The 25,566-nt window shown below is 37.4% G+C and overlaps 1 protein-coding gene across 3 annotated transcripts; it reads left to right on the top strand.

Annotated features, from left to right (window-relative positions):
* Positions 1–13,496: 13,496 nt before the first annotated feature.
* On the top strand, positions 13,497–20,220 carry TMEM126B (transmembrane protein 126B). Of its 3 annotated transcripts, XM_047877343.1 has the most exons (6): positions 13,519–13,604; positions 16,324–16,437; positions 16,697–16,818; positions 18,201–18,394; positions 19,472–19,583; positions 19,873–20,220. In XM_047877343.1, the coding sequence occupies exons 3-6, from the start codon at positions 16,706–16,708 to the stop codon at positions 20,054–20,056; spliced, it is 603 nt and encodes a 200-aa protein (XP_047733299.1). In that variant the 5' UTR covers positions 13,519–13,604; positions 16,324–16,437; positions 16,697–16,705; the 3' UTR covers positions 20,057–20,220. The 3 variants fall into 3 exon arrangements, with proteins under 3 accessions (XP_047733298.1, XP_047733297.1, XP_047733299.1); XM_047877342.1 differs by lacking the exon at positions 16,324–16,437 and having other exon boundaries at positions 13,497–13,569; XM_047877341.1 differs by lacking the exon at positions 16,324–16,437 and having other exon boundaries at positions 13,502–13,604.
* The last annotated feature ends 5,346 nt before the right edge of the window (positions 20,221–25,566 follow it).

The following is a 25,566-nucleotide window of genomic DNA, read 5'->3' as shown; positions in this document are numbered from 1 at the left end:
CTACATTTGGACTACCTGAAGGCAGACACAAGAAGAAATGGAGAGTGGGGAATAATTTTGCAAAATAAAAATTTTTGCAGGAAATATGCAATGCAATGCAATGCAAAGGACATAGTGACTGTTACATAATTGCAATTGTAGGTAATCATGTGTCAGCTAATTAAGGTTCAACTTCTTGGTTTAAGAATAGCATTTCCAGAAGTTATAAATAATTTGGGACAGGTAATTTAAATTCGAAACAGTGAATGGCAATAGTGCTAACAAATGAGCTTTTAAGAAAAAGAAAATATGACACATAAAATTATTTGCCACAACTTAAAAATGGACAAATTACAGAATATATGGTGTTAAGAAAATTATGATGAAAGTATAGTAGGAGAAAAGATGAACTTAATACACAAATCTTTAAGAGCAGAGCAGTTAGAATAATGAAATTCCTTTATATAAATCTATGCAAAATTTTTTATAGCTCAAAAAGAACTTCTACATGCATTTTATCTGATTCTCACCACTAAGAAGTCATATCAGGTCTAATATACAGGAAACTTAAATCCATAGTAGCTTGTCCAAGAGCACGGAGCTACTAAATAACATATTTGGAGCTTAATGTTAAAGCTTTTGATTGCAAGTATAGTGTTCTCTCCACAATACTACCCTTAATCCTTCAAAATAGAATTGAGTAAATTGCTATAAAAAAAAAAAAAGAAAAGAACTTGGTCAATCAGACATAAATTGTTTGGGTGAATTTTAAAATCTAGTGTTAAATGTTGAGTAACTAATTTTCACAAGCATGCAATTAACATAAAAATTGTATTCATAACATAAATAAATAACATATAAATGGCCCTACCTTTAAGTCTGGTAGATCAAAATAATAAGTTCTTTCTAGAACTTATTATAGAACTAGAATTAAGTTCTATTTTTGAGTATCTAGCTATGTTCCAGACACTGGAAACTCAATATTAAACAAGATAGTCAATATTCTGCACTTAGAGATTTTTGTCTGAAAGTAAAGATAATTAAATAGGAAATTCCAACAAAGTAAAAGATTAAAATAGAGTGTAATAATGCTATGATGAGGTACCAGGTGCCATGGGAGGAAAGAAGCTGATGCCAATAGAGACCATGTAAAATTTGTCCTTATGCCCAAGGAGGAATAACAAGCCATGGAAGAACTTTTTTTTTAATGTTTATTCATTTATTTTGAGAGGGAGGGGTAGAGTGATAGGGAGAGAGAGAATCTGAACTAGGCTCCATGTTCAGTGCAGAGCCCAACATGGCGCTCGATCTCACGATGCTGTGATCATGGCCTGAGCCAAAATCAAGAGTCAGATGCTTAACCAACTGAGCCACCCAGGTACCCCAACCCTGGAAGATTTTTAAGTGAAGATGAGCATGACCATTTTTTAAAGCTTTAGAAAGAGCACTTTAACTACAGTGTGATAAATATCACTTAAAACAAGTAAGAACAACTAGGTTTTCTTTTTCTCATACCATTTTAAGTAAATACAGGCAACACTGCAGTAATAATTTTTATTATTAGTTATGACACGTTTACTAGCAAATAAAAATATTTTATTAGGAAATATTTATATACGCTTAATTCTCATTGTTTTTTGTTATTTTATAAATTAAGGATATTCATATGAAAATAATAAAATGATAAATGCTAATAGAAAAGTCACGTTGTGCCAGGTCTTTAGAACGAAACTTTTTAGTATTAAAATTTACACTTCAGGGGAGCGTGGGTGGCTGACAGTTAAACATCTGACTCTTGATTTTGGCTCAGGTCATGATCTCACGGTTCGTCAGATTGAGCCCAGCATCGGGCTCTGCACAGGCTTTGGATTCTCTCTCCCTCTCTCTCTACCCCATCCCCACTCATGCACAGACCCATGCATGTTCTCTCTCTGTCTCTTAAAATAAATAAATAAACTTTAAAAAATAAAATACAATTTACAATTCAAGGCGATACAACAAAGGTGTCATTTTATTACTAAGATTCTAGTTTTTGTTGAGCAATGCTAAGCATTCTGCATAGATCACCTTTTCAATATTCACAAGAATCCTAAGAAATACTAACATACATATTTTTCAAATGAAGACATGGCAAGTGAGAGAAATGAAATAACTTATCCAAGGCTACACAACCAGTAAGTACTGAAACCAGGATTCAAATCCTGATCTGGCTGGCACCAAAGCCAACTTTTAATATTATGCCACACTGATACCTAACTTACTGGGAAAAAATCATAGTGTTTCTTCTTTCTGTAATTGTTCTCAGTATAATTACTCCTCCTACCCACCCACCCCCCAAAAACTGTTTCAATATAATTCTACAAACACCTATTGATAGTACATTTCCCCTGTGGAAACAAAAAGATATTATATAAAGTAGTGAACTTTTTTTTAGTGTTTATTTGTTTTTTAAGAGAGAGAAAGAGAGCATGAGTGGGGGAGGGGCAGAGGCAAAGGGAGACACAGAATCCAAAGCAGGCTCCAGGCTCTGAGCTGTCAGCACAAGAGCCCAATGCAGGGCTCAAACTCACAGACTGCAAGATCATGACCCGAGCCAAAGTCGAAGTCGGATGCTTAACTGACTGAGCCACCCAAGCGCCCCTAAAGTGGTGAATTTTTATTGCTACCTTTCAGATAGACATGTTTTCACATTTTCTATAGAACTGTTGAAGAGACCAATGTGGAAATTGCAAGGTTAAGTAGTAATAAATAGAAAGAAAAGACAATAGCAAATTTCACCTTCAGCTGAATATTGAAATATGCATCATTCCAGTTGCAGCAAACTAGAAAAAGACAATGAAAAAAGAAATAAAACTTGGAATTTGAATTATGGAAAAAATGTCTGGCCAGATTTAGAGCAGATCTAAAGATTGTAATCATTTTGTAAATATTGGAAGGTTTATAAATTACTTTGGCATCAATGAAAGAGATAATACTCATAAGAAATATTGCCATAATCAATAAAGAAGCACAGTATGGCATTTCCTGTCTATAAGCAGATGTGTCCATGCCATAACTGGGCAGACTTACTCCAAAGCTAACCAGGAAGCTAGACCCAACCACTGACAAAACGGGACTCTGACTCTGAACACAATTTTCCTCCTTGAACCAAAAGGAAAAAAAAAAAAGTATTCTGATGAAAAGCATTTGTGTAGCACTTTCCTCCTGACAAAACAATTTTTACATAGGCTATATATTTTTATTTGGCCATCATAATAATCCTAAGAGGTGAGTACAATTAATATAGTCGTTTTAAGATGAGGAATTTGAAGCTGTTTCTGTAAATTTTCTTTAGATAATTTAGCCAGCTAATGGTAAAGGCTGGATCCCTGGGCTCTTCTCCACTGTGCGATGATGTCATTCATTTGTTCCAAGAACACCACATTCATACAATGAAAAGAACATTGGATGAGCCTCTGGTCCTGATTCTATCACTAACTTTCTAAAATTGAAGTTCATATATGTTACCATATTTGATGTGGAAAAGAAACATTAAGCAGATAACTAGTTTTGCATTTTACTGCCTCAAGGGAGATATGTGCCAGGACAGAAAAAAGCAATTTTTAAGTTTTTCCAGTTTTGCTTTCCTAAAACCTAAGCACTCAAACTAAGACTTTGTTACAGAAAGAGAGAGAAAGACATCTTCTAGCACCTCTCCAGTCTAGAAGAAGATTTTCTCAGCTGAAGAAGAGAGGTCTTTGAATTAATTCCAAGGCAGCAGGGATCTAGGCTCTGCTTCCTGAAAGCATTTCCTAGAAGGCAGAAAGAAGCCAGTGAGGAAGAGCATCATAATTGCACCTAGGTAAAGAGAAACACAGAAATCCGGGGATGGGGGTGGGGGAATCTATGTCTTGGAAGTAGCAAATCACTGCTAGACCAGAAAGGAACTATCTAGACACAACAACTCTTGTCATAGAGGTAAGCTATCGCATATGGGATGATCGATGACCAGATGATGTCACCATTCCAGGCAGAACTCTACCATGACCCCGGAGAAGTAGGAAAAACCTGAAAAATGATTGGAGTAATTGTATTCACCACTCAGTGACTAAGAGTCAAAAATAAAGTTGATCTATAGAAAATGAATGGATATTTCTTACAAAACTAAATTTATAGACTAAAGTCTATCTCAATGATTATCTGATCTTAAAGCCAGGTTTTCTGACTACTAGTACAGGTGTTTATAACAGTATCATTGCTACTGATGATGAGGAGGAGGAGAAGGAGGAAGAGGTGGAGGAGGAGGAGGAGGGGGAGGAGAGACCTCATGGTGAAAAGTTCAATGCAAAGAAAATAAATAATGATCTGAATAATGATCTGGTCTTTTGTGTCTCATCCTAAATGTCACCTATCCAGAAAGAATTCCCTGGTTTCTCTAGATGAGTTTGGGTATTCCTCATCGGTTTCCATGACAGTGTGTTAACCTCACCACACAACACTGAAATTGCCTGTTTCCACATCTATCTCCTTAATAAATTTTAATCATCATAAAGGCAGACACTGAATATAATTTCCCACTGGGAAACATGCACCTAGCACAGTGCCTGGTACATAGCAGGTTCTCAATATATCTTTGGTGAGTGGATAAGTGACAGAATAAATAAATGAAACTAAAGTTATTGTCTTGAATACATACACATTTAGCTTTTAAAAGAATGTATAGTCTATTATTCAAAAAGGATTTTAAATTGAACAGAACTTAATGATTTATTCCAAGTCTTATCACAGAGTCAATGATAGATTCCACAGGTCTATAAGGTTATAGGCCCCCTACAGAAACTTCAAAATCTTATCTAACAGAGTTAGGGCCTCAGTGGCTAACAAGATGGTGTCATCAGAAGAAATGGGATACATAATCTTGCCATACTTGTCCATTATCTTTGAAAGTTTTAACTTAATTCATTTCTACAGAATTTTCTACTTTTTATGCATTGTTTCTCTTGGTCCAAAATACTAAAACAAATCAGGTCAGGAGATTGGTTTCATAATGTAGGTGATTTGGCCATTAATTCTTGAAATAGCTTTGAGAAACTTACTAAAAATTGAACCTATGCAGAAAGCTTACTACTTGGAATTCAGAGTGACTGACTGGACTGAAGAGAGTAGGTAAAACTCATGATCCTTTGCTGACAAAGCAACCTAAATTGAGGATACAGAGCCCTCGTGCCTTGACTGATAAAAATTCCTGAGCTGGAGAAGAGGTCCTCTCCCCATAGTTTTAAAAAAGTTTTTTATACATCTTAGCCTGATAGTAAGAAATATTTTATAATCACTGAAATGGTTACACAGTAAATATTAATAGGAGCATATAATGAGAATATATAATTAATAAATAAGGGGATTCTTATAGTTTAGTGAATATACTGTTATAAAAGAGTGAGTGAGTGATTGATTGGCAAAGACATGAATGAATTGAATGCCTTAATTCCTTGTTTTAAAAATCTAATATTTTGTGTACATCTTCCTACTGACTAGACTCTACTACTCAAGGAAGTAACCAGTGATAGGCCTAAAGGAGAGATAAAATATTCTATCATATAGAGAATACTTGGGCAGTTTCCCAAAAACCTAACAGTTCAAATATTTCAGGTATCAAGTCATTAGCATATCATTTTCACACTTTCCCAATATATAAGAATTGTAGAATAAATTCAATTAACAGATAACTTTAATACTATGCCTAACGTTTGCTTCATAACATAGTCTTAACCAGTAGTTGAATACAAACATTTCTCTCTCCAGAATTCTCTCTCTTTATGCCTCCTGAAATGATGAGTATCTTCCAACCTCAAGAATCTGTGGCTTCATGGTTTCCAGTAATTCTCAAAACCAAAGTCAAGGTGACCCTTTTGAGGAATTTTAAATCTAAAAAAAATCTTTGGTAAACAATCATTTTACTTTTACTTACAGAAATTAGAAAAACTATCTTTTCCCATCCCTCTCTAGGAGGATTCAGTTCTTAACTCATTTGAGTTTTACTGATTGAGAAAAAGAAAAAACATGAAGTTTGTGAAATGGAAAAAATGTCTGGATATAACACTGGTATGGCAAATATGAAAGTTCAAACACAAAGTTAGTAAAAGGAATAAAATAGCCACTCAAGTACGATCAATTCAGGCACACATTTTCCCCTTTAGTGAATCTGAAAAAAAAAAAAATTCTAACAACTTGAGAAAAGTTAGAGATGCAAAGAGAATACATCCAAATAATGAAAGGAAAATATAAATTACTAAGATACTGTGAGAAAGAAATTAAGCCACAAAGTACAAGAAACATAATGAAAGAAGAAAACTTCAAATGAGGAAGGAATGAACAGAAGAGTTTAAAGGGGTTCCTTCCCTAGGGAGAGGAAGAAAATAATAAAAACAAAATGACACCTTTATAAAGTATAGACAACCAAAAGGAAAGATTGTGAACCCAGAAAACAACAATCTCAATTTCAGGGATGCCCAGGAGATACATGGAAGTATCAAGTCTTAACTTAGAATTCTAATTACACAACACTCTTCAGCTTCCTCTCAAAAGAACAATATCAAAACATATGAGTTATGAATATGATGGTATTTAACTTCCAGTTCCTGGTAAAAATAAGTTTATACACACTCTATTATACCACTGAGAATAGCTGTAAAAAAGAATTTAAAGGAAATAAAATGTTATACAAATGAAAACTGTCAGATAGACTTTTATACCAATTTAAAAGAAGCCCAGAGGATAATAAGACAATTTTTTAAAAAATTTTTTATTCTTTATTTATTTTTGGGAAAGAGACAGCGAGACAGAGTGTGAGTGGGGGAGGAACAGAGAGAGAGGGAGACACAAAATCTGAAGTGGGATCCAGCCTCTGAGCTGTCAGCACAGAGCCCAACACAGGGCTTCAACTCACAAACCGCAAGATCATGACCCGAGCCGAAGTCAGATGCTTAACCGACTGAGCCGCCCAGGCACCCCAATAAGACAAATTTTTTTAACACAGACATGGGGGGCACATGGGTAGTTCATCAGTTATGCATGACATTCTTGACTTCAGCTCAGGTAGGTCATGATCTCACAGTTTGCAAGTTCAAGCCCCACATTGGACTCTATGCTAATAGCGTGGAGCCTGCTTGGGATTCTCTGTCTCCCTCTCCCTCTCTGCCCCTCGCCACTAGTGCTCTTTCTCTCTCGAAATAAACTTTTAAAACATAAATTAAAAAATTAAAGCAACATAATGTATTTTTCTAAGTAGATCAGTTCATAAATGACATAATACATAGATTTTAGCATAATCCAAATACATTCTTGTCTTGCTAATTAGAACTTGTTGATTCCTTTAAAAAGTTGACCCTGGCACAAAAACAGACACTCAGATCAATGGAACAGAATAGAGAACCCAGAAATGGACCCACAAACATATGGCCAACTAATCTTTGACAAAGCAGCAACAATATCCACTGGAATAAACACAGTCTCTTCAGCAAGTGGAGCTGGGAAAACTGGACAGTGACATGCAGAAGAATGAACCTGGACCAATTTCTTACATCATACACAAAAATAAACTCAAAATGTATGAAAAACCTAAATGTAAGACAGGAAGCCATCAAAATCCTCGAGGAGAAAGCAGGAAAAACCTCTCTGATTTTGGCCGCAGCAACTTGTTACTCAACAAATCTCCAGAGGCAAGGGAAACAAAAGCAAAAATGAACTATTGGGACTTCATCCAAATAAAAAGCTTCTGCACAGCAAAGGAAACATCAGCAAAACTAAAAGGCAACCAACACAATGGGAGAAGATATTTGCAAATGACATATCAGTTAGCATCAAAATCTATGAAGAACTTAACAAACTCACCCAAAAAACAAATAATCCAGTGAAGAAATAGGCAAAAGACATGAATAGACACTTCTTCAAAGAAGACATCCAGATGGCCAACCAACACATGAAAAAATGCTCCACATCACTCATCATCAGGGAAATACAAGTCAAAACCACCATGAGATACCACCTCACACCTGTCAGAATGGCTAACATTAACAACACAGGCAACAACAGATGTTGGCAAGGATGCGGAGAAAGAGGATCTCTTTTGCACTGCTGTTGGGAATGCAGACTGGTGCAGCCACTCTGGAAAAACAGTATGGAGGTTCCTCAAAAAACTAAAAATAGAACTACCCTAAGATCCAGCAATTGCACTACTAGGCATTTATCCACAGGATACAGGTATGCTGTTTCGAAGGGGCACATGCACCCCCATGTTTGTAGCAGCACTATCAACAATAGGCAAAGTATGGAAAGACCCCAAATGTCCATCGATGGATGAATGGATAAAGAAGATGTGGTTCATGCATGTATATATATATATATATATATATATATATATATATACACACACACACACACACACACACACACACACACACACACACACATACAATGGAGTACTACTCAGCAATCAAAAAGAATGAAATCTTGCCATCTTGCCATTTGCAACTATGTGGATGGAACTAGAGGGTATTATGCTAAGCAAAATTAGTCAGAGAAAGACAAATATCATATGACTTCATTCATATGAGGCCTTTAAGACACAGAACAGATTAACACAAGGGAAAGGAAACAAAAATAATATATAAACAGGGAGGGAGGACAAAATATAAGAGACTCTTAAATATGGAGAACAAACTGATGGTTACTAGAGGGGTTGTGGGAAGGGGGATGGGCTAAATGGGTAAGGGGCATTAAAGAATCTACTCTTGAAATCACTGTTGCACTATATGCTAACTAACTTGGATGTAAATTTAAAAAATAAAAACATTAAAATTTAAAAAAAAGTTGACCCATTACCATCAATTCAGTATTAAAGAAGGAAGGAAGAGGGGAGAGAGAAAAAAGGAAGAAGAGGAAAAGAAAGAAGGAAGGAAATAAATATTAAACTATTTCTCATAAAGTATAATTTTCAATTATGTATCTGTAATTTCTGTAACTTCCATCAAAGGTAGGAACTTTTGAGAAACTCAGCCTATTGGGCTTAGAAGCCTTAAAATCAACCTGCTTACTGTTGGTGGGAATACAAACTGGTGCAGCAACTATGGAAAACAGTAGGGAGATTCCTCAAAATATTAAAAATTGAAATACTATGTGATCCAGGAATTTCATTCTTGGATATATACCCAAAAAAACCAAAACACTAATTTGAAAATAGTTTATTACAGCATATTTACAATAGCCCAGGTGTGGAAGCAACCCAAGTATTCATCAACACATGAATGGAGAAGATGTGGTACACACATACACACAGACACACACACACACACACAGGAATGAAAATCTTGCCACTTGTACAACATGGATGGACCTACAGAGTGTTATGCTAAGTGAAATAAGTCAGAAAGAAAAAGGCAAATATCATATGGTTTCACTAATATCTGAAATCTAAAAACCAAAAACAATTGAATAAACAAACAAAAGACAGAAACGGAGCCATAAACATGGAGAACAAACAGATGGTTCTCAGGTTGGGTGACAGACAGGTAGGGGGGAGAGGCAAAATGGGTGAAGGGGAGTAGGAAATACAGGCTTGCAGTTAGGGAATGAATAAGTCATGAAGATAAAAGATACAGCGCAGGGAACACAGTCAAAGGTATTATAATGGAGTTGTATGGTGACCGATGGGGCTACACTTGTGAGCAAAGTATAATGTGCAGACTTGCCACACTATGTTGCACATCTGAAACTAATGTAATGCTGTGTACCAATTATACATCAACAATATTTTTAAGACATCATTTTTAAAAAAGACACCTGCTTAGTTAAATTATACCTAGAACATCAAGTGCCTTTCTCCACCTCATTCCCAGATGCCTTTTTATCCCTTTCACTCTACCCTCCCTCTCTCCTTTCTCTCTTCCCCTCTTCTCCCCCCCACTACATATACACCTAGACAATGTGTTTAAATTCAATTATTAGTCTAAAATAAGGCAATCCAAAAGGGACAATGTCTAGAGAACAAGTGGTAGAGAGAGTAAAAACACAAAGTGAAGTAAGTCAAAGAGCCATGCCATTTATTGGCTACATTACCAAAACCATTCTTGTTCCAGACAAACCAACTGTGCCAGATCTGGACAGGTATGGCTCCAAAATCTCACAGAGAGTTTTGTTTCTCTTGGTGATATTAAGGGGGAGAGCAGAAGAAGAAAACAACCCCAGTCTTCAATCCAATGTACCAAGGAACATTTCTAGGTGTTTCAGAGGTTTTATATATCATTGTCCATCTCTATAGATACCAGTTGGCTAAAGTATCTCACTGATTATTGACTTTCCTCAATGCATCTTCCACGTCCACAGGTAGAAGGATTACACATTGTGCAGAACCAGATTGCCTTAACCTCACCTGACCTTTATTTTCAGTGTGTAGCAACTCATAACTGGTCAGCACTTGGATCTATGCTAGCCCGATATAGTGGAGTCCAAGGGTGTCGAATAAATTTTGGTTCGAAACTCTCAAGAGGGGCCACTGGGTGGCTCAGTCGGTTAAGCATCCCACCCTTGGTTTCGGCTCAAGTTATGATCTCTCACATTTCATGGGTTCAAGCCCAGCTTTGGGCTCCATGTTGTCAGTGTGGAGCCTGCTTGGGATTCTCTCTCTTCCTCTTTCTCTGCCCCCCGCTCCCCGCTCTCTCTCAAAATAAATAAATTTTTAAAATACCTCGAGAAAATTCTTTATAGTTGATCTGATCTTCCACGCTATGTCAAAACAACAACAACAACAACAAAAACTGGTTTCATGAGGATCCTTGGGAACAAAGCTAACTTGGGGTAGATCTAGGTTAAAGTGAATCCCTTGGCCTAACCTAAAATAAACTATACTTTAGGAAACCACTGGATCTTGATCAATTCTGGAGAGGGAGCAGGGAGTCAGAGGTTTGCCTCATTTGGTAAACTTGTCAATTGTGTTCTTAGATGATACATACCCTCTGGAAAAGCACAGCAGTTACTGGAGTTGTGCTTCATCACAGAAGTGAATATTTACACTACAGGAAACCCAAGCATGAAATCTATTTTTAATCAGAAGATTGATAAATCCATAATTTTGTTCAGTATAAACAACTCTGTTATCTTTCACAACTAGGTAATTCACTTGATAAATATTAAATCCATGAGGAAGAGCTCCACTGTGCAAATTTTATTTTTAAAGATTGTTCAAAAGTAACCTTTAACAAGCTAAGAACACAGGCTAAAGAAACGCTCAAATCTGTGGTATCAAATTTATGCTGATTATGAATGGTAATTTAGGCAACCTGATTTATGAAATCACAAATGTCTGTAATTAAATACTATAGCCCTACTTCATTTTACTTTAGCAAAATAATATTAATGATGTACCACAGAGAAGACATTATTACAATAAATATTTCGCAAAGCCCAAGGAAAATTTTACTCTCAAATGGAAAACAGTTTAAATAGCAAATACCAGAACCAAAAAAAGGGAGAAACATATATTATATAGGAAGCTTCATTGCCCACCTTTCTTCTTGACTGGCATTCTTGGGTCTGTCCACTGCCACAGGATTCAAGATCTTTTCAGGTCTCAACTTGATCCAGCTGGACTGAGGCCAAGAGCCAGGTAACTGTTGTAAACCACTTCACTGTTCAGTTTTGAAATCCAGGCTGTCTTCTCTTTCAATAAGGAAAAAAATGATGTATCTTTCCCCACAATTAAACTTTTGACACTGCCCACAGAGTTCAGGAAAAAATAACCTTGAGTTTTTCGATTTTTATAAAATATTTATTCTGTTAAAAAAAATTTGAGAAAATTATCGTAAGCATAGAAAATGTTATTAAAACTCTTCTTCAGGCATCAACATTTTTGGAATTCAATGACTAACTCAATTAAGGCACAAACCAAATTTATACAGCTGTCTCATTACTCAATACATGATCGAATTCAGATGAACTGGTTGATGATAAAGATTCTCAGTTCTTTAGAGAAAAATCTAATCTCCCCAACAAAAAATACTTTTAAAAACCTTTTTGACTCTGGTGTCTAAAAAGGTGGGTGAGTTTGAACAGTTTTCTGGGGCAGTACACAGACTGAAAGGCCCCCTTTTTATTTACTGGACCAGAAGTTCCAGATCTCACCCCCTCAGTAAGACAGGATCCAGCTTGCTGTCACTTTCATTTTTTTCTTCAGTGCTCTCCAAGCCCCTCAGGCTTAATCCTTAATGCCCCTCTGATTCTGATCCTCCCATGTATTAACCGAGAGGATTGAAAAGAAGGAAAGCAATCCCTTGGCATGGAGACATTAAAGTGACAGTGCTACTCAATGGGCACTTGATGCAGGATGAGTTGGCGAAGCAGATTTCTTCACACTGGAGTCATTCACATCATGCCATCTCTTCGCATCCAAGCAGCTCCCTATCCGGCGAGGAAAAACACTGAGACTGTTCGAGAGAAGTCAAACCTTCCCCCAAAGGTGTTTTCTGAGACGATGTAGTAGTATTAGGCATGTGAGCACAAGCTGTGCAAACGGTTCGCGATTTCCTAAATGAGAGTTCTGCTGCTTGGCTTCCACATCCACCCTTTCTATCTTTCTCCAAACTACCCACCTTCCTTTTGCAGAAAAGACAAGAAATCTCTCTGCTACCGCTGGCCACCCCTGCCCACACCCCGTTCTTATATAGAAGTGCACAGAAATGTCCTGCACCCTCCACGCGATGAAGTGTTTCCTCAGGCAGGAAAAACAGCAGCACTAGAAATTATATAACTCTCGAATTTGGCTTCTCTAAGACATGGAGACTGGAGGGTCGGGGGTTGCTGGTCTGGGAGATACTGCTGGGCACTGAACGTGCACAAAAGGGCGCCAGGCCTATTCGCAGCGCCCCCCACCCCCACCCCGAAACACCGGCTGGCAAAGGGGTCTTCTTGGGGAGTGGGGGGGTGGGTGTCTTTCTCTGGTCCCTTCCAAATGGGGTGAAAAGATGGAATATGAGGTAACTAAAGACTGGGAGAGGAGACACACCGCTGGGGGGATGAGGGGGGGAGCGGGGAGGAGGCTGGTCGGGGCCGCTCTGGCGGCCGGTTGGGGGCTCTGGGGATGAGGTGTCCGGGAAGCCTTAACACACGGACCAGGCCAGAGGGAAGAACTCCCTCTAGGAGCGAATGGGGCGGACAGCTCGGCCCCCGCTAACAGAGGTGCCCAGAAGAGGGGAAAGCGCGCGACATCCCTGCGCTCGGACCGCCTCACGCACCCCCTCAGCTTGAGGGAAGAGGGAGCTAGGCTAACACACAGCAGGATAAGGGAACGCAGGGCTGGCAATAAGGCGGGACTATGGACGTCTGGACCTCCTCGAAGCCAATGAGAGGCCTTCATTTCTGGATGCCGTGCCCAATCACAGCCAGGATGGAGGGCGCGGCTTTTGACTGAGTTGGGGAGGGCTGGACTGCAGGATAGAGGCGTGAGCCCGCACCACTTCCCGCTCGGGGCGGGCGTTCTGGGTCCCCGCCCACCGCTAGTCACGTGAGCCGCCAAAATGGCGGCGCTTGGGCGTGAGGCTGGGGCTGACCTGAAGGATGCAGGTGTGTTGCCGGTCAGAACTGGGGAAGCGTCCAAGGTAGGCGGAAACCCAGGACGGTAGGAGTCGTGATTTCTGCAGCCTCAATATGTTAGCGGACTCTTCCTAAATTATGGGATTTGGAAATCTAAAGAGAAGAGCCTCCAAGTCCATGCAGAGCGCAATCAATGGAGCCCCCAGTTGCTATAGAAAGAGACGGAGACAAAGTAGGAGACCTAAAGTCTAGTCCCGATTGCTTGATGTTTCCTTTCTCTGGCCTCCAGGCCTTTGCGCTGGCCTTTCCTTCAACTTGCAGTGCTTCCCTGTAACCATCCCTCCCCACCTCACCTTCTTCAGCTATTCGGTTAAATTTCGCTTACTCCGGGAAACCTTCCCACGCTTCCCCTGGCCAGATTAAGTTTGGCTTTTCTTATGGTTTTGGTTTTGTCCCGTTTAGTTTCGTTTGTATGGCACACTAATTTCTGCCTGTAAATTACCTGCCTTTTTGTCCTCACGTTGGCCGGTTTGTGGGTTCTAGAAGATACATCTACCTTTTAATTATCCTGGGGTCTGGCAAATATCAGGTGCTGTGTAAATGATGAGTAAATATTAAAGTTCTGAAAGTCAGGCAAAATAATACATATAAAAGCACTACAAAACTGTAAAATACTTTCCAGACTATAAACCTCGATACATACACTCGTAATGGTATAATCATGGTGACCTTGGACTAGTCAATTTTTAGATAAAATGTTAGTTATAGCAGTCTTTACATTTCAGCACTTGGTAAAAGTCTATCAGAAAATTACCAGCCTATTTCTCTGCTTTAATAAACAGGGCCTTCCAAAGACTAGGCATTCAGTAAATATTTGTGCTCAATAAGTATCTGTCCTGTTTCAGGATTTTAGAATCATTATACTAGTTGTCTGGGTTCCCTATAAACTGATAGTGTAGACTGTCAGTAGGGTAGAAGCTTGGTTCAAAGCATTGCCTGAGAGTTTTCTTTGTGGGAAGTAAGGGACTTCAATGTCATCAATGAACTGAATGACAGAAAAATAAGTACTTTATCCAAGATTTTTGGTAAATTACCACATTACTGATACCTGCCTTCATAGTACATTAGATGGCTTAGATATAGAATCTACCTTAGATGTTACTATCTCTTCCATTTTCCATTTAGATTTCTGAAAGAGCCAAAAGATTAAATCTACTCCCTGAGAAATTGTAATTTATAATTTTTTCCCTGTCCTCCCAGATATTTTAAAGAAAAAGATAGTACTGGCTTGAGTCCAATTCTGCAGTGATACAAGGAAAGAAACTTGACCGTTATTACTTATTGTGTATTAACATACGAAAGTTCAAAGGAGCCCGTACTTTCAGGATGTTGATGCCATGAATGAATTGACCTTTCATTAGTTAGGATTGGTACATATCACTTACTCAGCAAATGAGTATTACAGTGATGTTCAACAATTACAGCAATGTGTCCACTGACAACCAGTGGCAAAATCACTTGGTACTGTTAAAATGCAGATTTCTGTGGAACGCCTGGGTAGCTCAGTTGTAAGCTTCCAGTTAAGCATCCAACTCGATCTCAGCTAAGGTCTTGATCTCAAGGCTGCTTGAGTTCAAGCCCCGCATTGGACTCTGCACTGGGCATGAAGTCTACTTTAAAAAAAAAAAAAAAAAAAGATAAAATGCAGATTTCTAGACTTAACCCTATTCCTGTTGAATCCAGATATCTCAGGAGGGAGCTCAAGACATTGCATGTAAAATGAACCCCCCGGGGCGCCTGGGTGGCGCAGGCGGTTAAGCGTCCGACTTCAGCCAGGTCATGATCTCGCGGTCCGGGAGTTCGAGCCCCGCGTCAGGCTCTGGGCTGATGGCTCAGAGCCTGGAGCCTGTTTCCGATTTTGTGTCTCCCTCTCTCTCTGCCCCTCCCCCGTTCATGCTCTGTCTCTCTCTGTCCCAAAAATAAAAATAAAAAACGTTGAAAAAAAATTTAAAAAAAAATTAATAAATCAAATGAACCCCCCATGTGATTCCTGTGTACACTAAAGGTTGAGAATCACTGATTTATTATCTTCTGTGTTCATTATGCTTAATCCACTCTAATTCTGTTGCCCAGGACTCCTGAAATTTGAGATCTAGTCTGTGTCCTTGACTATAAATATTAAAACAGAAGTTGGTATAAATTGTGAAGGGCCATGATTTTGTAATCTATTCATCGGCTAATCTGGAATCTCATAATACCAATGTGGCAACAGGTTTAACAAATGTCATTATTAAGACTTTTCAGAGACCTGAAAGTCTTAACCAGAGCAAAGCATTCAGGAAGGATCCTGTTTGAGGATCCGATTTTGTTTTGTTTTGTTTAGCACTATTTTTTACTTTCTCTTAAGATGTTACTGGCCAAACCCTCATGGTCCCTTGACATTGGCAACTGTCTGTTCATATTTTACACTTGGGACACTGGAGCCTTCCGACCCTGAAGCTCAGTACCTTGGGTCCCAGCTCCCTCATGTGCCACATGTAGTTTCCAGCAAAGGCTGTGGCTTCTGCCCCAGGTGAGGGGGCTGGATATATAATTTCTGTAATCCACGGTATCCATGATCTACTACCTCTTCCTAGCCTGGAACAGTGTCCCTCTTTCTGATGTCTCTCTCACTATTCTCCAAGGCAGTCCCTGCTCTCTTCCATCTCCAGGAAACATAATCTCCAAAAGGAGGTCAGGCTTTCATGAGATAGTTGTCAACAAGTACCTACTGTTTCCTTCTAGCTTTGAAAAAGCTAGAAAAAGAACTACAGAGGACCTGGCTACCTTTGAGGAAAACTGTAAGGAAAACAAAAACTCAGTATCTCTGCAAGTTATCCTTCTACACTAGGTCTTAAGGCAAGTCAACCTTTCTGAACCTCATTTTTCTCATCTATAAAAGTATAAAATTAGAGATGATTATTATCCTGCCAGTTTCTCAAAAAGCCATTGTCTACTAAATAGTAGCTGCTAAATAGTGATTGAATCATGGACACTGTATGTGAAAGCAGATGACATTTTACTAGGGTCTAAATGTTTTTTAATTGGAATCTAAAATTTATAAAATTTATAATTAATATCATTAGCTATTATGGTTCTGAAATTTTGTGTTTTCCAGGACATCAGAATGGCAACATACACACATGGTCAGCCCAGTGTTTCTCTAGGAGATGAAAAATTCAGAAGACCCATGGTCATCGAAATCATAGAAAAAAAAATGGAGTATCTTAGAAAAGAAAAGTAAGAGACACACCCAGACTGACAGTCAATAACTTTATTTGCAGATCTTCTGTATTACTGTTGTTTCTAAGTATCTAAGATCTATTAACTTTATTAAGTTGGTTATAAAAAAGCTTATAAAAAAAACTGAAGAGAAGTATGGACAGATGAAAATAGTGGTTTGTTGTAATATTGAGACCGTGGATAATTTCTTTTGCTTCTTAAAAATAAAATGTCCAGGGGCACAAGGGTGGCTCAGCTGGTTAAGTATCTCACTTTTGATCTCAGCTCAGGTTACGATCTCTTTGTGAGATCGAGTTGGGCTCACAAGCACTGTCTGCTTGAAATTCTGTCTCTCTCCCTCTCTCTCTGCCCTTCCCCCACTGGTGTTCTTTCTTTCTCTCTCAAAATAAACAAGAGCGAGAGCTAACAGAGGAGGGGCAGAGAGAGGGAGAGAGAGAATCCAAAGCAGGCTCTGTGCTATCAGCATGGGGCTCAAACCCACTAACCGTGAGATCATTACCTGAGCTGAAACCAAGAGTTGGATGCTTAACTGACTGAGCCACCCAGGTGCCCTCAAAATGAATAAATAAACTTAAAAAAAAAAAAAGTCCAGAATTATTGTTGAAATGTTATTTGTATAATAAACATTTTTAAATTAAAAGCAATTAGGAGAACACCATTTTGGGAGCTATCTATATTTAATTGATGTTCAATTGTAATTAAATTCAGTTTAGAATTAATTGACTCAGCACAGTGCTGAATTCAGCAAAAAAGGAATACAGATGCCATGGTGTACATATTATCTCACATTACCACTTAAACTTAGATTAACAGAGGACATTATCAAAGGACATTAATCTTAGACCTCAGACATTTATGAATTTAGGTATGATCGGAATAAATAAAACTAGACCTATCAAATCTCTTGCATGAAGTTTTGGAAATCCTAGACAAATTATTTGAAATATATCTGGACTAATTAAGAAATAGTTATTTGCTAGAAGGACTAACCAAAATGTAAACAACTTTGTTCGTATGACTTAAGAAATTAATCCTTTTAGCAAGAGCAGCATTCTTAGATATCTCATAAAATTTGGCTATACTAGAACATACTAATTTTTATTTGTGACCAGAATTTATCTCTTAAAAGAGTTCCATTTTAGAACCACTCTAATTGATCTCAGAGAGAGAATTATCCTCTCATTAGAATGAAAGTTCCATGAGAAGTGAGATTTGTTTTTTAATATTCTTTATCAGTGCCTCATCCTCAGCACAGAGAAAATGTCTCTTGCATAGTAAGTATTCAAGAAATATTTGGTGTTGGTTATACCCAGGAAAGGATATATCCTTTAAGAGAATATTATGTTGAATGTAATTTTTCTCTATGTTTTCCCTGTTAGGACTTTAAATGTGTATGGCACAGTGTTCTTTGGAACAGCAGCTAGTTTCTCTGGAATGTTGGCGAACTTCATTTTCAGACACTGCTTCAAGGTTAAACATGATGCTTTGAAGACATATGCATCAGTGACTACACTTCCGTTTTTGTCTACTGTAGTCGCTTATAAGTTCCTTGTAACAGATGCTTTGTATTTGGGTAAATTTAAATTCATTAATGTATAATGTGTTTATGTCTAAAATTACACATTAACACAAAATTTTGCTACCATTTATAATGATCACTTACACTTGTATATTCCTTTACAACTCACAGAGTACCTTTACCTATATTGTCCTGTTTCCTCATCACAACAATCCTCCTGATGAGGCAGAACAAATAGTATTGTGTCCTTTTTACAGGTACACAACCAAAACTAAGACATGTTCATGTATGTTAGAAAGCAACATAATATAAAAAACAGGCTTTGGCATTCTACACACATGATTTCAGATTCTACCCCCCACTGCTTAAGTTTTGTGACATTGGATAAGTCATTTAATATCTGAGACTCAATTGTCTTATCTACAAATTAGGACTACTAGTACTTACCTCACAGGACAGTTGTGATCATTAAAATACAATATCTTAAATGCCTAATGAGATATCTGGCTTATTGTGTGGGCTTCTAATGTTATTTCCTACCTCCTCCCCTTACCTCAAGTTTCACAACTAGTAATTAATGGAACCTCTGAATCCTGTTTATCAGGTCCCTACTTACATATCTCTTTCCCAGGGAAACCTCGGATTCCCTCAGGGTAGGTTAGGTTTCTAGACACATTCTCTATTCGTTTTACCTTCAAAGCATTGTACACACTTAAAAAATTATTTAAATATTTGTCTAGTTCTTTTGTTCCTACTGGACTCACCTAAAGGTTAGAGTTTGGGTCTCTTTTATGTAGCATTGTGTCACTAACACATGCCTAACACATAGACAATAAAAATGCATTAGCCTAGAATCCAGATGTCTGGGTCTGCTGTTTAATATTTCTCATTATGAAATTGCTTCTGCAAAAACCAAATTTATAAGAGATAACTCACCTTACATTAAGTGTAATAAAGGCATTTTTTAAACATGATGCTCTTAGTTTATCATGTGCCTTAGAGTCTGAATTTCTATTGTTTTCACCATGATTGAGGACAGTACAGATAACTACTCTGTGAGGACACAAGACTGTCTTAATTGTTCTTATCCTGAGTTTTAAAAAGGAGACTAAATTTCCTTTTGTTTTCCAGGCAATATAAGCCAGGAAAATTGTGTTCTGAGGAGTTCACTGGTTGGCATAGTATGTGGTGTTTTATATCCCACTGGTTTGGCTTTTTCTAAAACTGGACGCCTGGCAGTCAAGTAAGTCCATCTGTTCCTTTCCTTCCTTCCTTCCTTCCTTCCTTCCTTCCTTCCTTCCTTCCCTCCTTTTGTTTTTGTTATATTTTTAATGTTAAATTTTTCTTTATCTTTAGCTGCCCATGACACATTTTAATCAAAATGTACTTTGGTACTTCAAATAGCTAGCTTTCAACCTTTTTGCTATCTACATGAAAGACCTTGGAATTGAAATTATCCACTTAAAGAGAACCAATGAACTTTTCATAGAAAATACATGCAGAAGAAGTGCTTAATTATTTTTCCTTTTTAGGTATCATACTGTTCCATTGCCACCAAAAGGAAGGGTTTTACTTTACTGGTTGCTGCTTTGTCAAACAGAGGTAAAAGCAATGATGATTCCTCTGGTCTTTCAGACAGTCTTTGGAATACTTAATGGTCTACGGCATTATGCAATATTTGAAAGTACACTTGAGAAAACTGTACGTGATGATTAATCAAAGAGTGAATGAATACTAAATCAGCAGAATGGGATTTTTTTTATGATGAGGAATCCGGCATTGCTGAAGGAGTTAAAACTAACTCCAGACAGTTTGTTTCTGTTCCTCCTGCTTAGTCTATAGCAGGTACTCAATAAATATTCTGTAATTCACTATTTAAATGTAAGTTTCATCTTTCTTTCCTCCTGTGTGTGGGAATAGGTTTGAGATGACAAGGTCTGCTCTATACATATAGTCATTCGTTCACCAGACATTTATTAGGCCCCTGTTATATCTCAGGCACTGGGTAATATATAATAAGAAATGGTCTTTAACCCAAAAGGAACTCACAATTAGAAGAGAAATTTAAAATGTGAACATATAGCAAGAAAAGGTTTAAGAGGTATACAAATAATTATGTGGGCACATTGAAGATATGGCTCTTAACTACTTGTCCAGAAGGGAAAGCTAAGGGGGAAAAGTGACATTTGACCTAAATTTTGAAGGAGAAGTGGAAACTTCATTAGGAAAGCAACACATAGAAATTAACACACAGTCTGCCCTAAACTCTGATTGTGTATACTTTCTAGCCTCTTACCATTAACACATGTGCTGTTTAAAGAACATTTATTGAGTGCCTATTATGTAATGTGCATTAATACACCAGGGGTTCAGAGATTTAGACCCTGCCCTCATGAAGCTCAAAATCTGAAGAAAGAGATTACCAGATGTTTCTTTATGTCTTCTTGAGCGTTCCTGAGCTACACATTTATCTTAGTTGAGAAAATAAATACTGATGAATAAAGCACAGACTGGAACCCCAAGCCCCACAGTTCATTCTCCTTGGCTTAATCATATACATCTTGAGATAAGATGTGGTCATCTGAGGTCCCAAGCAACACAAAGCAGAAACGGAAGTCTTAACAAGGTGCTTTACGACAGCATAGATAACAAACTGGAATACATACCCTCTTGCTAATGAAAATGATAAAAATAGCTAGTTTGCCGTCCAGCTTTGTATTCTCAGAATAATTCATGATACGTGAAACTGAGGAAAGGGCAGGTGATGGGGGACGAGGGGAACCAAGTCAAACTGATAACTGGATCAATGGTATTCATATTTTAACTGTTTGAAAAATTATTATGCAAAGAGTACATGAATACCTTCTCATTGTAAAATATTTAAAAGACCCAGAAATAAATAAAGCAAGATGTCCTTCATTCCCACATCCTATATCTACTCCATTCTCCAGAGGTAATCACCATCAAGTTAGCATGTCTCTTTCATTGCAGTATTCTTTTGTAACTTACATATTTTTTAAAATAATATTAACCATACATATTATAATGAAAATTAATTTTTACTTCACCATATGTCTTGGGGATTTTTCCAACTCTACATATAGGTCTAACATGTTCTTTTTAGTGACTGAGTAATATTCTTGGTGATTCCAGTATTCACATAGGTGATCCTTCCAACACCTTGGTCTCTCTACCGGACCACTTAACCTATGGTCATACTCTAGAGCTGTGCCATCCAATATAATAGTCACTAGCCACTTGTAGCTAGTGAGCATTTGAAATGTGACTAGTTTAAGTTAAGATGTGTTGTAAGTGTGGGGGACCTGGGATAGGTCAGTCAGTTAAGTGTGACTTTGGCTCAGGTCATAATCTCATGGCCTGTGAGTTCTAGCCCCACGTCAGGCTCTGTACTGACAGCTCAGAGCCTGGAGCCTATTTCGGATTCTGTGTCTCTCTCTCTCTCTGCCCTTCCCCCCACTCACACTCTTGTCTCTCTCTCAAAAATACACATTAAAAAAAATTTTTTAAAGCTGTGTTGTTAAGTGTAAAATACACAAGTTTTGAAGAATTACTATGTCAAAAAAGAATTTAAATATCTCACCAAAATATGTCATACGTGAATCACATATTTTTATTGGACTATGGTGCTATAGCCTTAGTCATAAATTATCAGTAAGTTCAAATTCTCTACGTTCTCAATTTTAAAATCCCATCTTCTGATCACTACCTCCTGTCCTTCCAGTCCATTCACTTTCACACAACTCCAACATTACTTCAACCTCACCAGAATCTATAATTCAGCAATCCTCCTCCTACCTTCTTACTATCCCTCATGCCCCTCACATCAGCCACATCTTTTTAAAGTTTGCCAATCTCAAAGCAAAAAATTAAATAAGAATAAATCTAGCTAAGGTTGATTTTTTTAGATAAAAATATTGGCCTCTTTTTTGAATTTTCTGTTCATGTCTTTGACCCACTTGATTTGAGGAAGCTCATCAAGCAAGTTTTATTTGTTCATCTGCTGAGGTAGTAATCTGGGAAACACAGCAAGGTTGACTTATGTTCCCCTCCTCTGCCACCTGAAAGCTGAAGAGGTTGGTACCTTATTCCATGACTTCACTTTGCCTTTCCTACAGAAAAAACTGGGAAGTCTATTGATATTTTCCTTTGGTGTTGGAAAGCAGTGCTTGCCAAAGTGGCTGTAATGAGGCCTGAATGAAGAAATTAGGGAAATCTTGATCTGGGCGTGAAGCCAAAAGTGAAGCTAGGTGAAAGACAGCAAGGAACTAGAGGTAAGATAGGGCAGAGGTATTAAATACAACCTGGGGCTCATCTCTCAAGGTTCAAATCTTGGCTTTACTACTTACCAACAGGATGACTTTTAACAAGCTGTTTCGCCCCTCTGCACCTCCATTTCCTCATCTGTAAAATAAAGAATAAAGATTTTATTTACTTCATAGTGTTGTTGGGATTAAATGAGTTAATATCTGTAAACCAAAACAGTGGCCAACTCACAGGAAGTCTACATGTGTTACAGCCATTACTGTTATTGTTGCTATGACTCCATACCACTTATCACAGTCCTTTCCCTAGCTGTAATGAATGATTTTAGCATTTTTCTAGGAAATATTAGAAAACACAGCAAGGAAAATTCACAAGATATCTTTCATATAAATAAATATGTACTCATTTATTCAGCTAGTATTGATTCAAGACCTGGTGTATGAAAGATTGTATCCCACACATTGGGCAAGTTATCTAAGCTTTCTGTTTCCTCTGAAAACATACTAATAACTGCTTTGCAGTGAGATTACAAAGATTAAAGTGCATGGAACCATACCATACCCCAGCATATACGTAGTGCTTAATAAATGTGTTTATATTGTCTGTTTTCCCTGCCAAGTATATAACAAAGACTAAGATGCAGTCCCTATTATGATAGCTTACCTTCTCTCCTGCCTTTTCTCCTCCATTTCCCCCAATTGCTTTAACCATGTAATTTCCGCCCCCACCCCCACCCCCTGCGCTTTTGTATTGTATTGCATCACATTAAATTGTTTGCAGTGTATTGTATTGATTTTCTCCCTGCTTTTATCAATTACCACCTAAAATATGGGTGCCTGGATTGCCTGGCTCAGAGAGGCAATGGTACTTGCATTCAGTAGTCCCACAGGATTATAGTAAACAAAGAAGTTCTTAGTAAGCTCAAACGTACCTCCTGTGGCAATACACCCCAGCCCAGTGCAGAGAAAGTAGGCAAAAACTCATAACTACCACTTACTCCGTGGAAGTAGTCTAGCTACATATTTTCCCAGCTCTTGCCTATGAGGACCAGCCTCCAACTAGCCTACATTTAGGTGCTGACTGCTTCTCTTTGAGACAATAATGGATTTTGGCACACCCTCAACTGATTGGGGCCACTAAGAACAAAAGATGACTTGGACAACCACAAAGATTTCAGAGACAACCAGGAAAACAAGCCAGGCTAATTGATTTCTCTCCTACATGAGACCATGGAAAGCCACATGTAAAAGAATAAAACCTATCTCATACCATATAATAAATCAACTCAAAAAAATAGACTTAAACTTAAGACCTGAAGCCCTGAAACTCTTATAAGAAAACACAGGGAGTAAACTTTATGACATCAGTCTTGTGAATGATCTTTTTTTTATATTATTTGACACCATAAGCAAAGGCAACAAAAGCAAAAATAAACAAATGGGGCCATATCAAACTAAAAAGTTTCTGCACAACAAAGGAAACTACAAAACAAAAGGCAACCTTCTGAATGGCAGAAAATATTTGCAAACCATCTATCTGATAACGGGCTAATGTCCAAAGTATATAAGGAACTCATACAACTCAACAGCAAAAAGCAAACAATATGATTTTAAAAATGGGCAAAGGAACCTAATAGACATTTTTTCCATAAAAGACATAAATGGCCATCAAGTGCCCAAAAAGGTGTTCAAGATCACTAATCATCAGGAAAATGCAAGTCAAAATCACAATAACACCTCATACCTGTTAGAATGGCTATCATCAAAAAGACAAGAGATAAAAAGTGTTCGTGAATGAGGAAAAAAGGGAATTCTTGTGCAATGTTGGTGGGAATATAAATTGGTGTAGCCACTATGAAAAACAGTATGGAGTTTTCTCAAAAAATTAAAAATAGAGCTACTATATGATCCAGAAATTCCACTCCTGGTACATATATGCAAAACAAATGAAACATGATATCAAAGAGATACCTGTATTACCATGTTTATTTCACCATTATTCACAATAGCCAAGATATGGAAACAACTTTTTTGTCCATCGATGGATGAATGGGTAAAGAAGATGTGAGATATATATTCTATTGTGTTTATATACACTGTGTATATATTAAAATAATGTATAATAATATTGTATAGGATAATACATACAATTATAAGTGGATAACTATAATATTATAAATGAAAATAGTCATGTATAATATATAAATAACAATGTACTATATGTGTCTATACACATATATAGACTAATATTTTCCAGCCGTTAGAAAGAAGGAAATCCTACTATATATAACAACATGGGTGGAACTTGAGGACATTATGTTAAGTGAAATAAGATGGAAAAAGAAAAATATTTCATGGTATCATGATGTCATTTATAAGTGGAATCTAAAAAAAAAAAAAGTCATACTCGTAGAACATAGAGTAGAAAAGTGGTTGCCAGGGGCTAGGGTGGGAAAATAGGGAGAGGTTTGTAAGTGGGTACAAACTTTTAGCTATAAGCAATAAGCTCTACGATGAATTGGTCTGAAGATCTGATATAAAACGTGGTGAATATAACTGATAAATACTGTACTGTATAATTGAAATTTACTAAGAGATTAGGACTTAAAAGTTCTCACAAACACAAAAGGATAATTGTGTGAGGTGATGGATGTGTCAATTAAATTAGATGGGAGGAACAATATACACATGTATCAAGTTATCACAATGTATACTTTAAATATCTTACAACTTTACATGTTAATTATACCACAGAAAAACTGAAATTTTTTAAAGCCCAGATTCAAGAAACAATGAACTCCTACTAAATGAAATTTCAGAAAAAATACCCACACACTACATCATAATCTAATAGCTTAAAACCAGTATGAAAAACAAAATCTTTGTAGGAGTCAGAGAAAAACCAAAAGAGAGAAGGATGACAACAGACTTCTCACTGGCAAC

The sequence above is a fragment of the Prionailurus viverrinus genome, chromosome D1 (assembly GCF_022837055.1).
Source record: "Prionailurus viverrinus isolate Anna chromosome D1, UM_Priviv_1.0, whole genome shotgun sequence".
NCBI lineage: Eukaryota > Metazoa > Chordata > Mammalia > Carnivora > Felidae > Prionailurus > Prionailurus viverrinus.
Note: the sequence above shows the minus strand (reverse complement) of the source record. Positions and strands in the feature narration are given on the sequence as shown.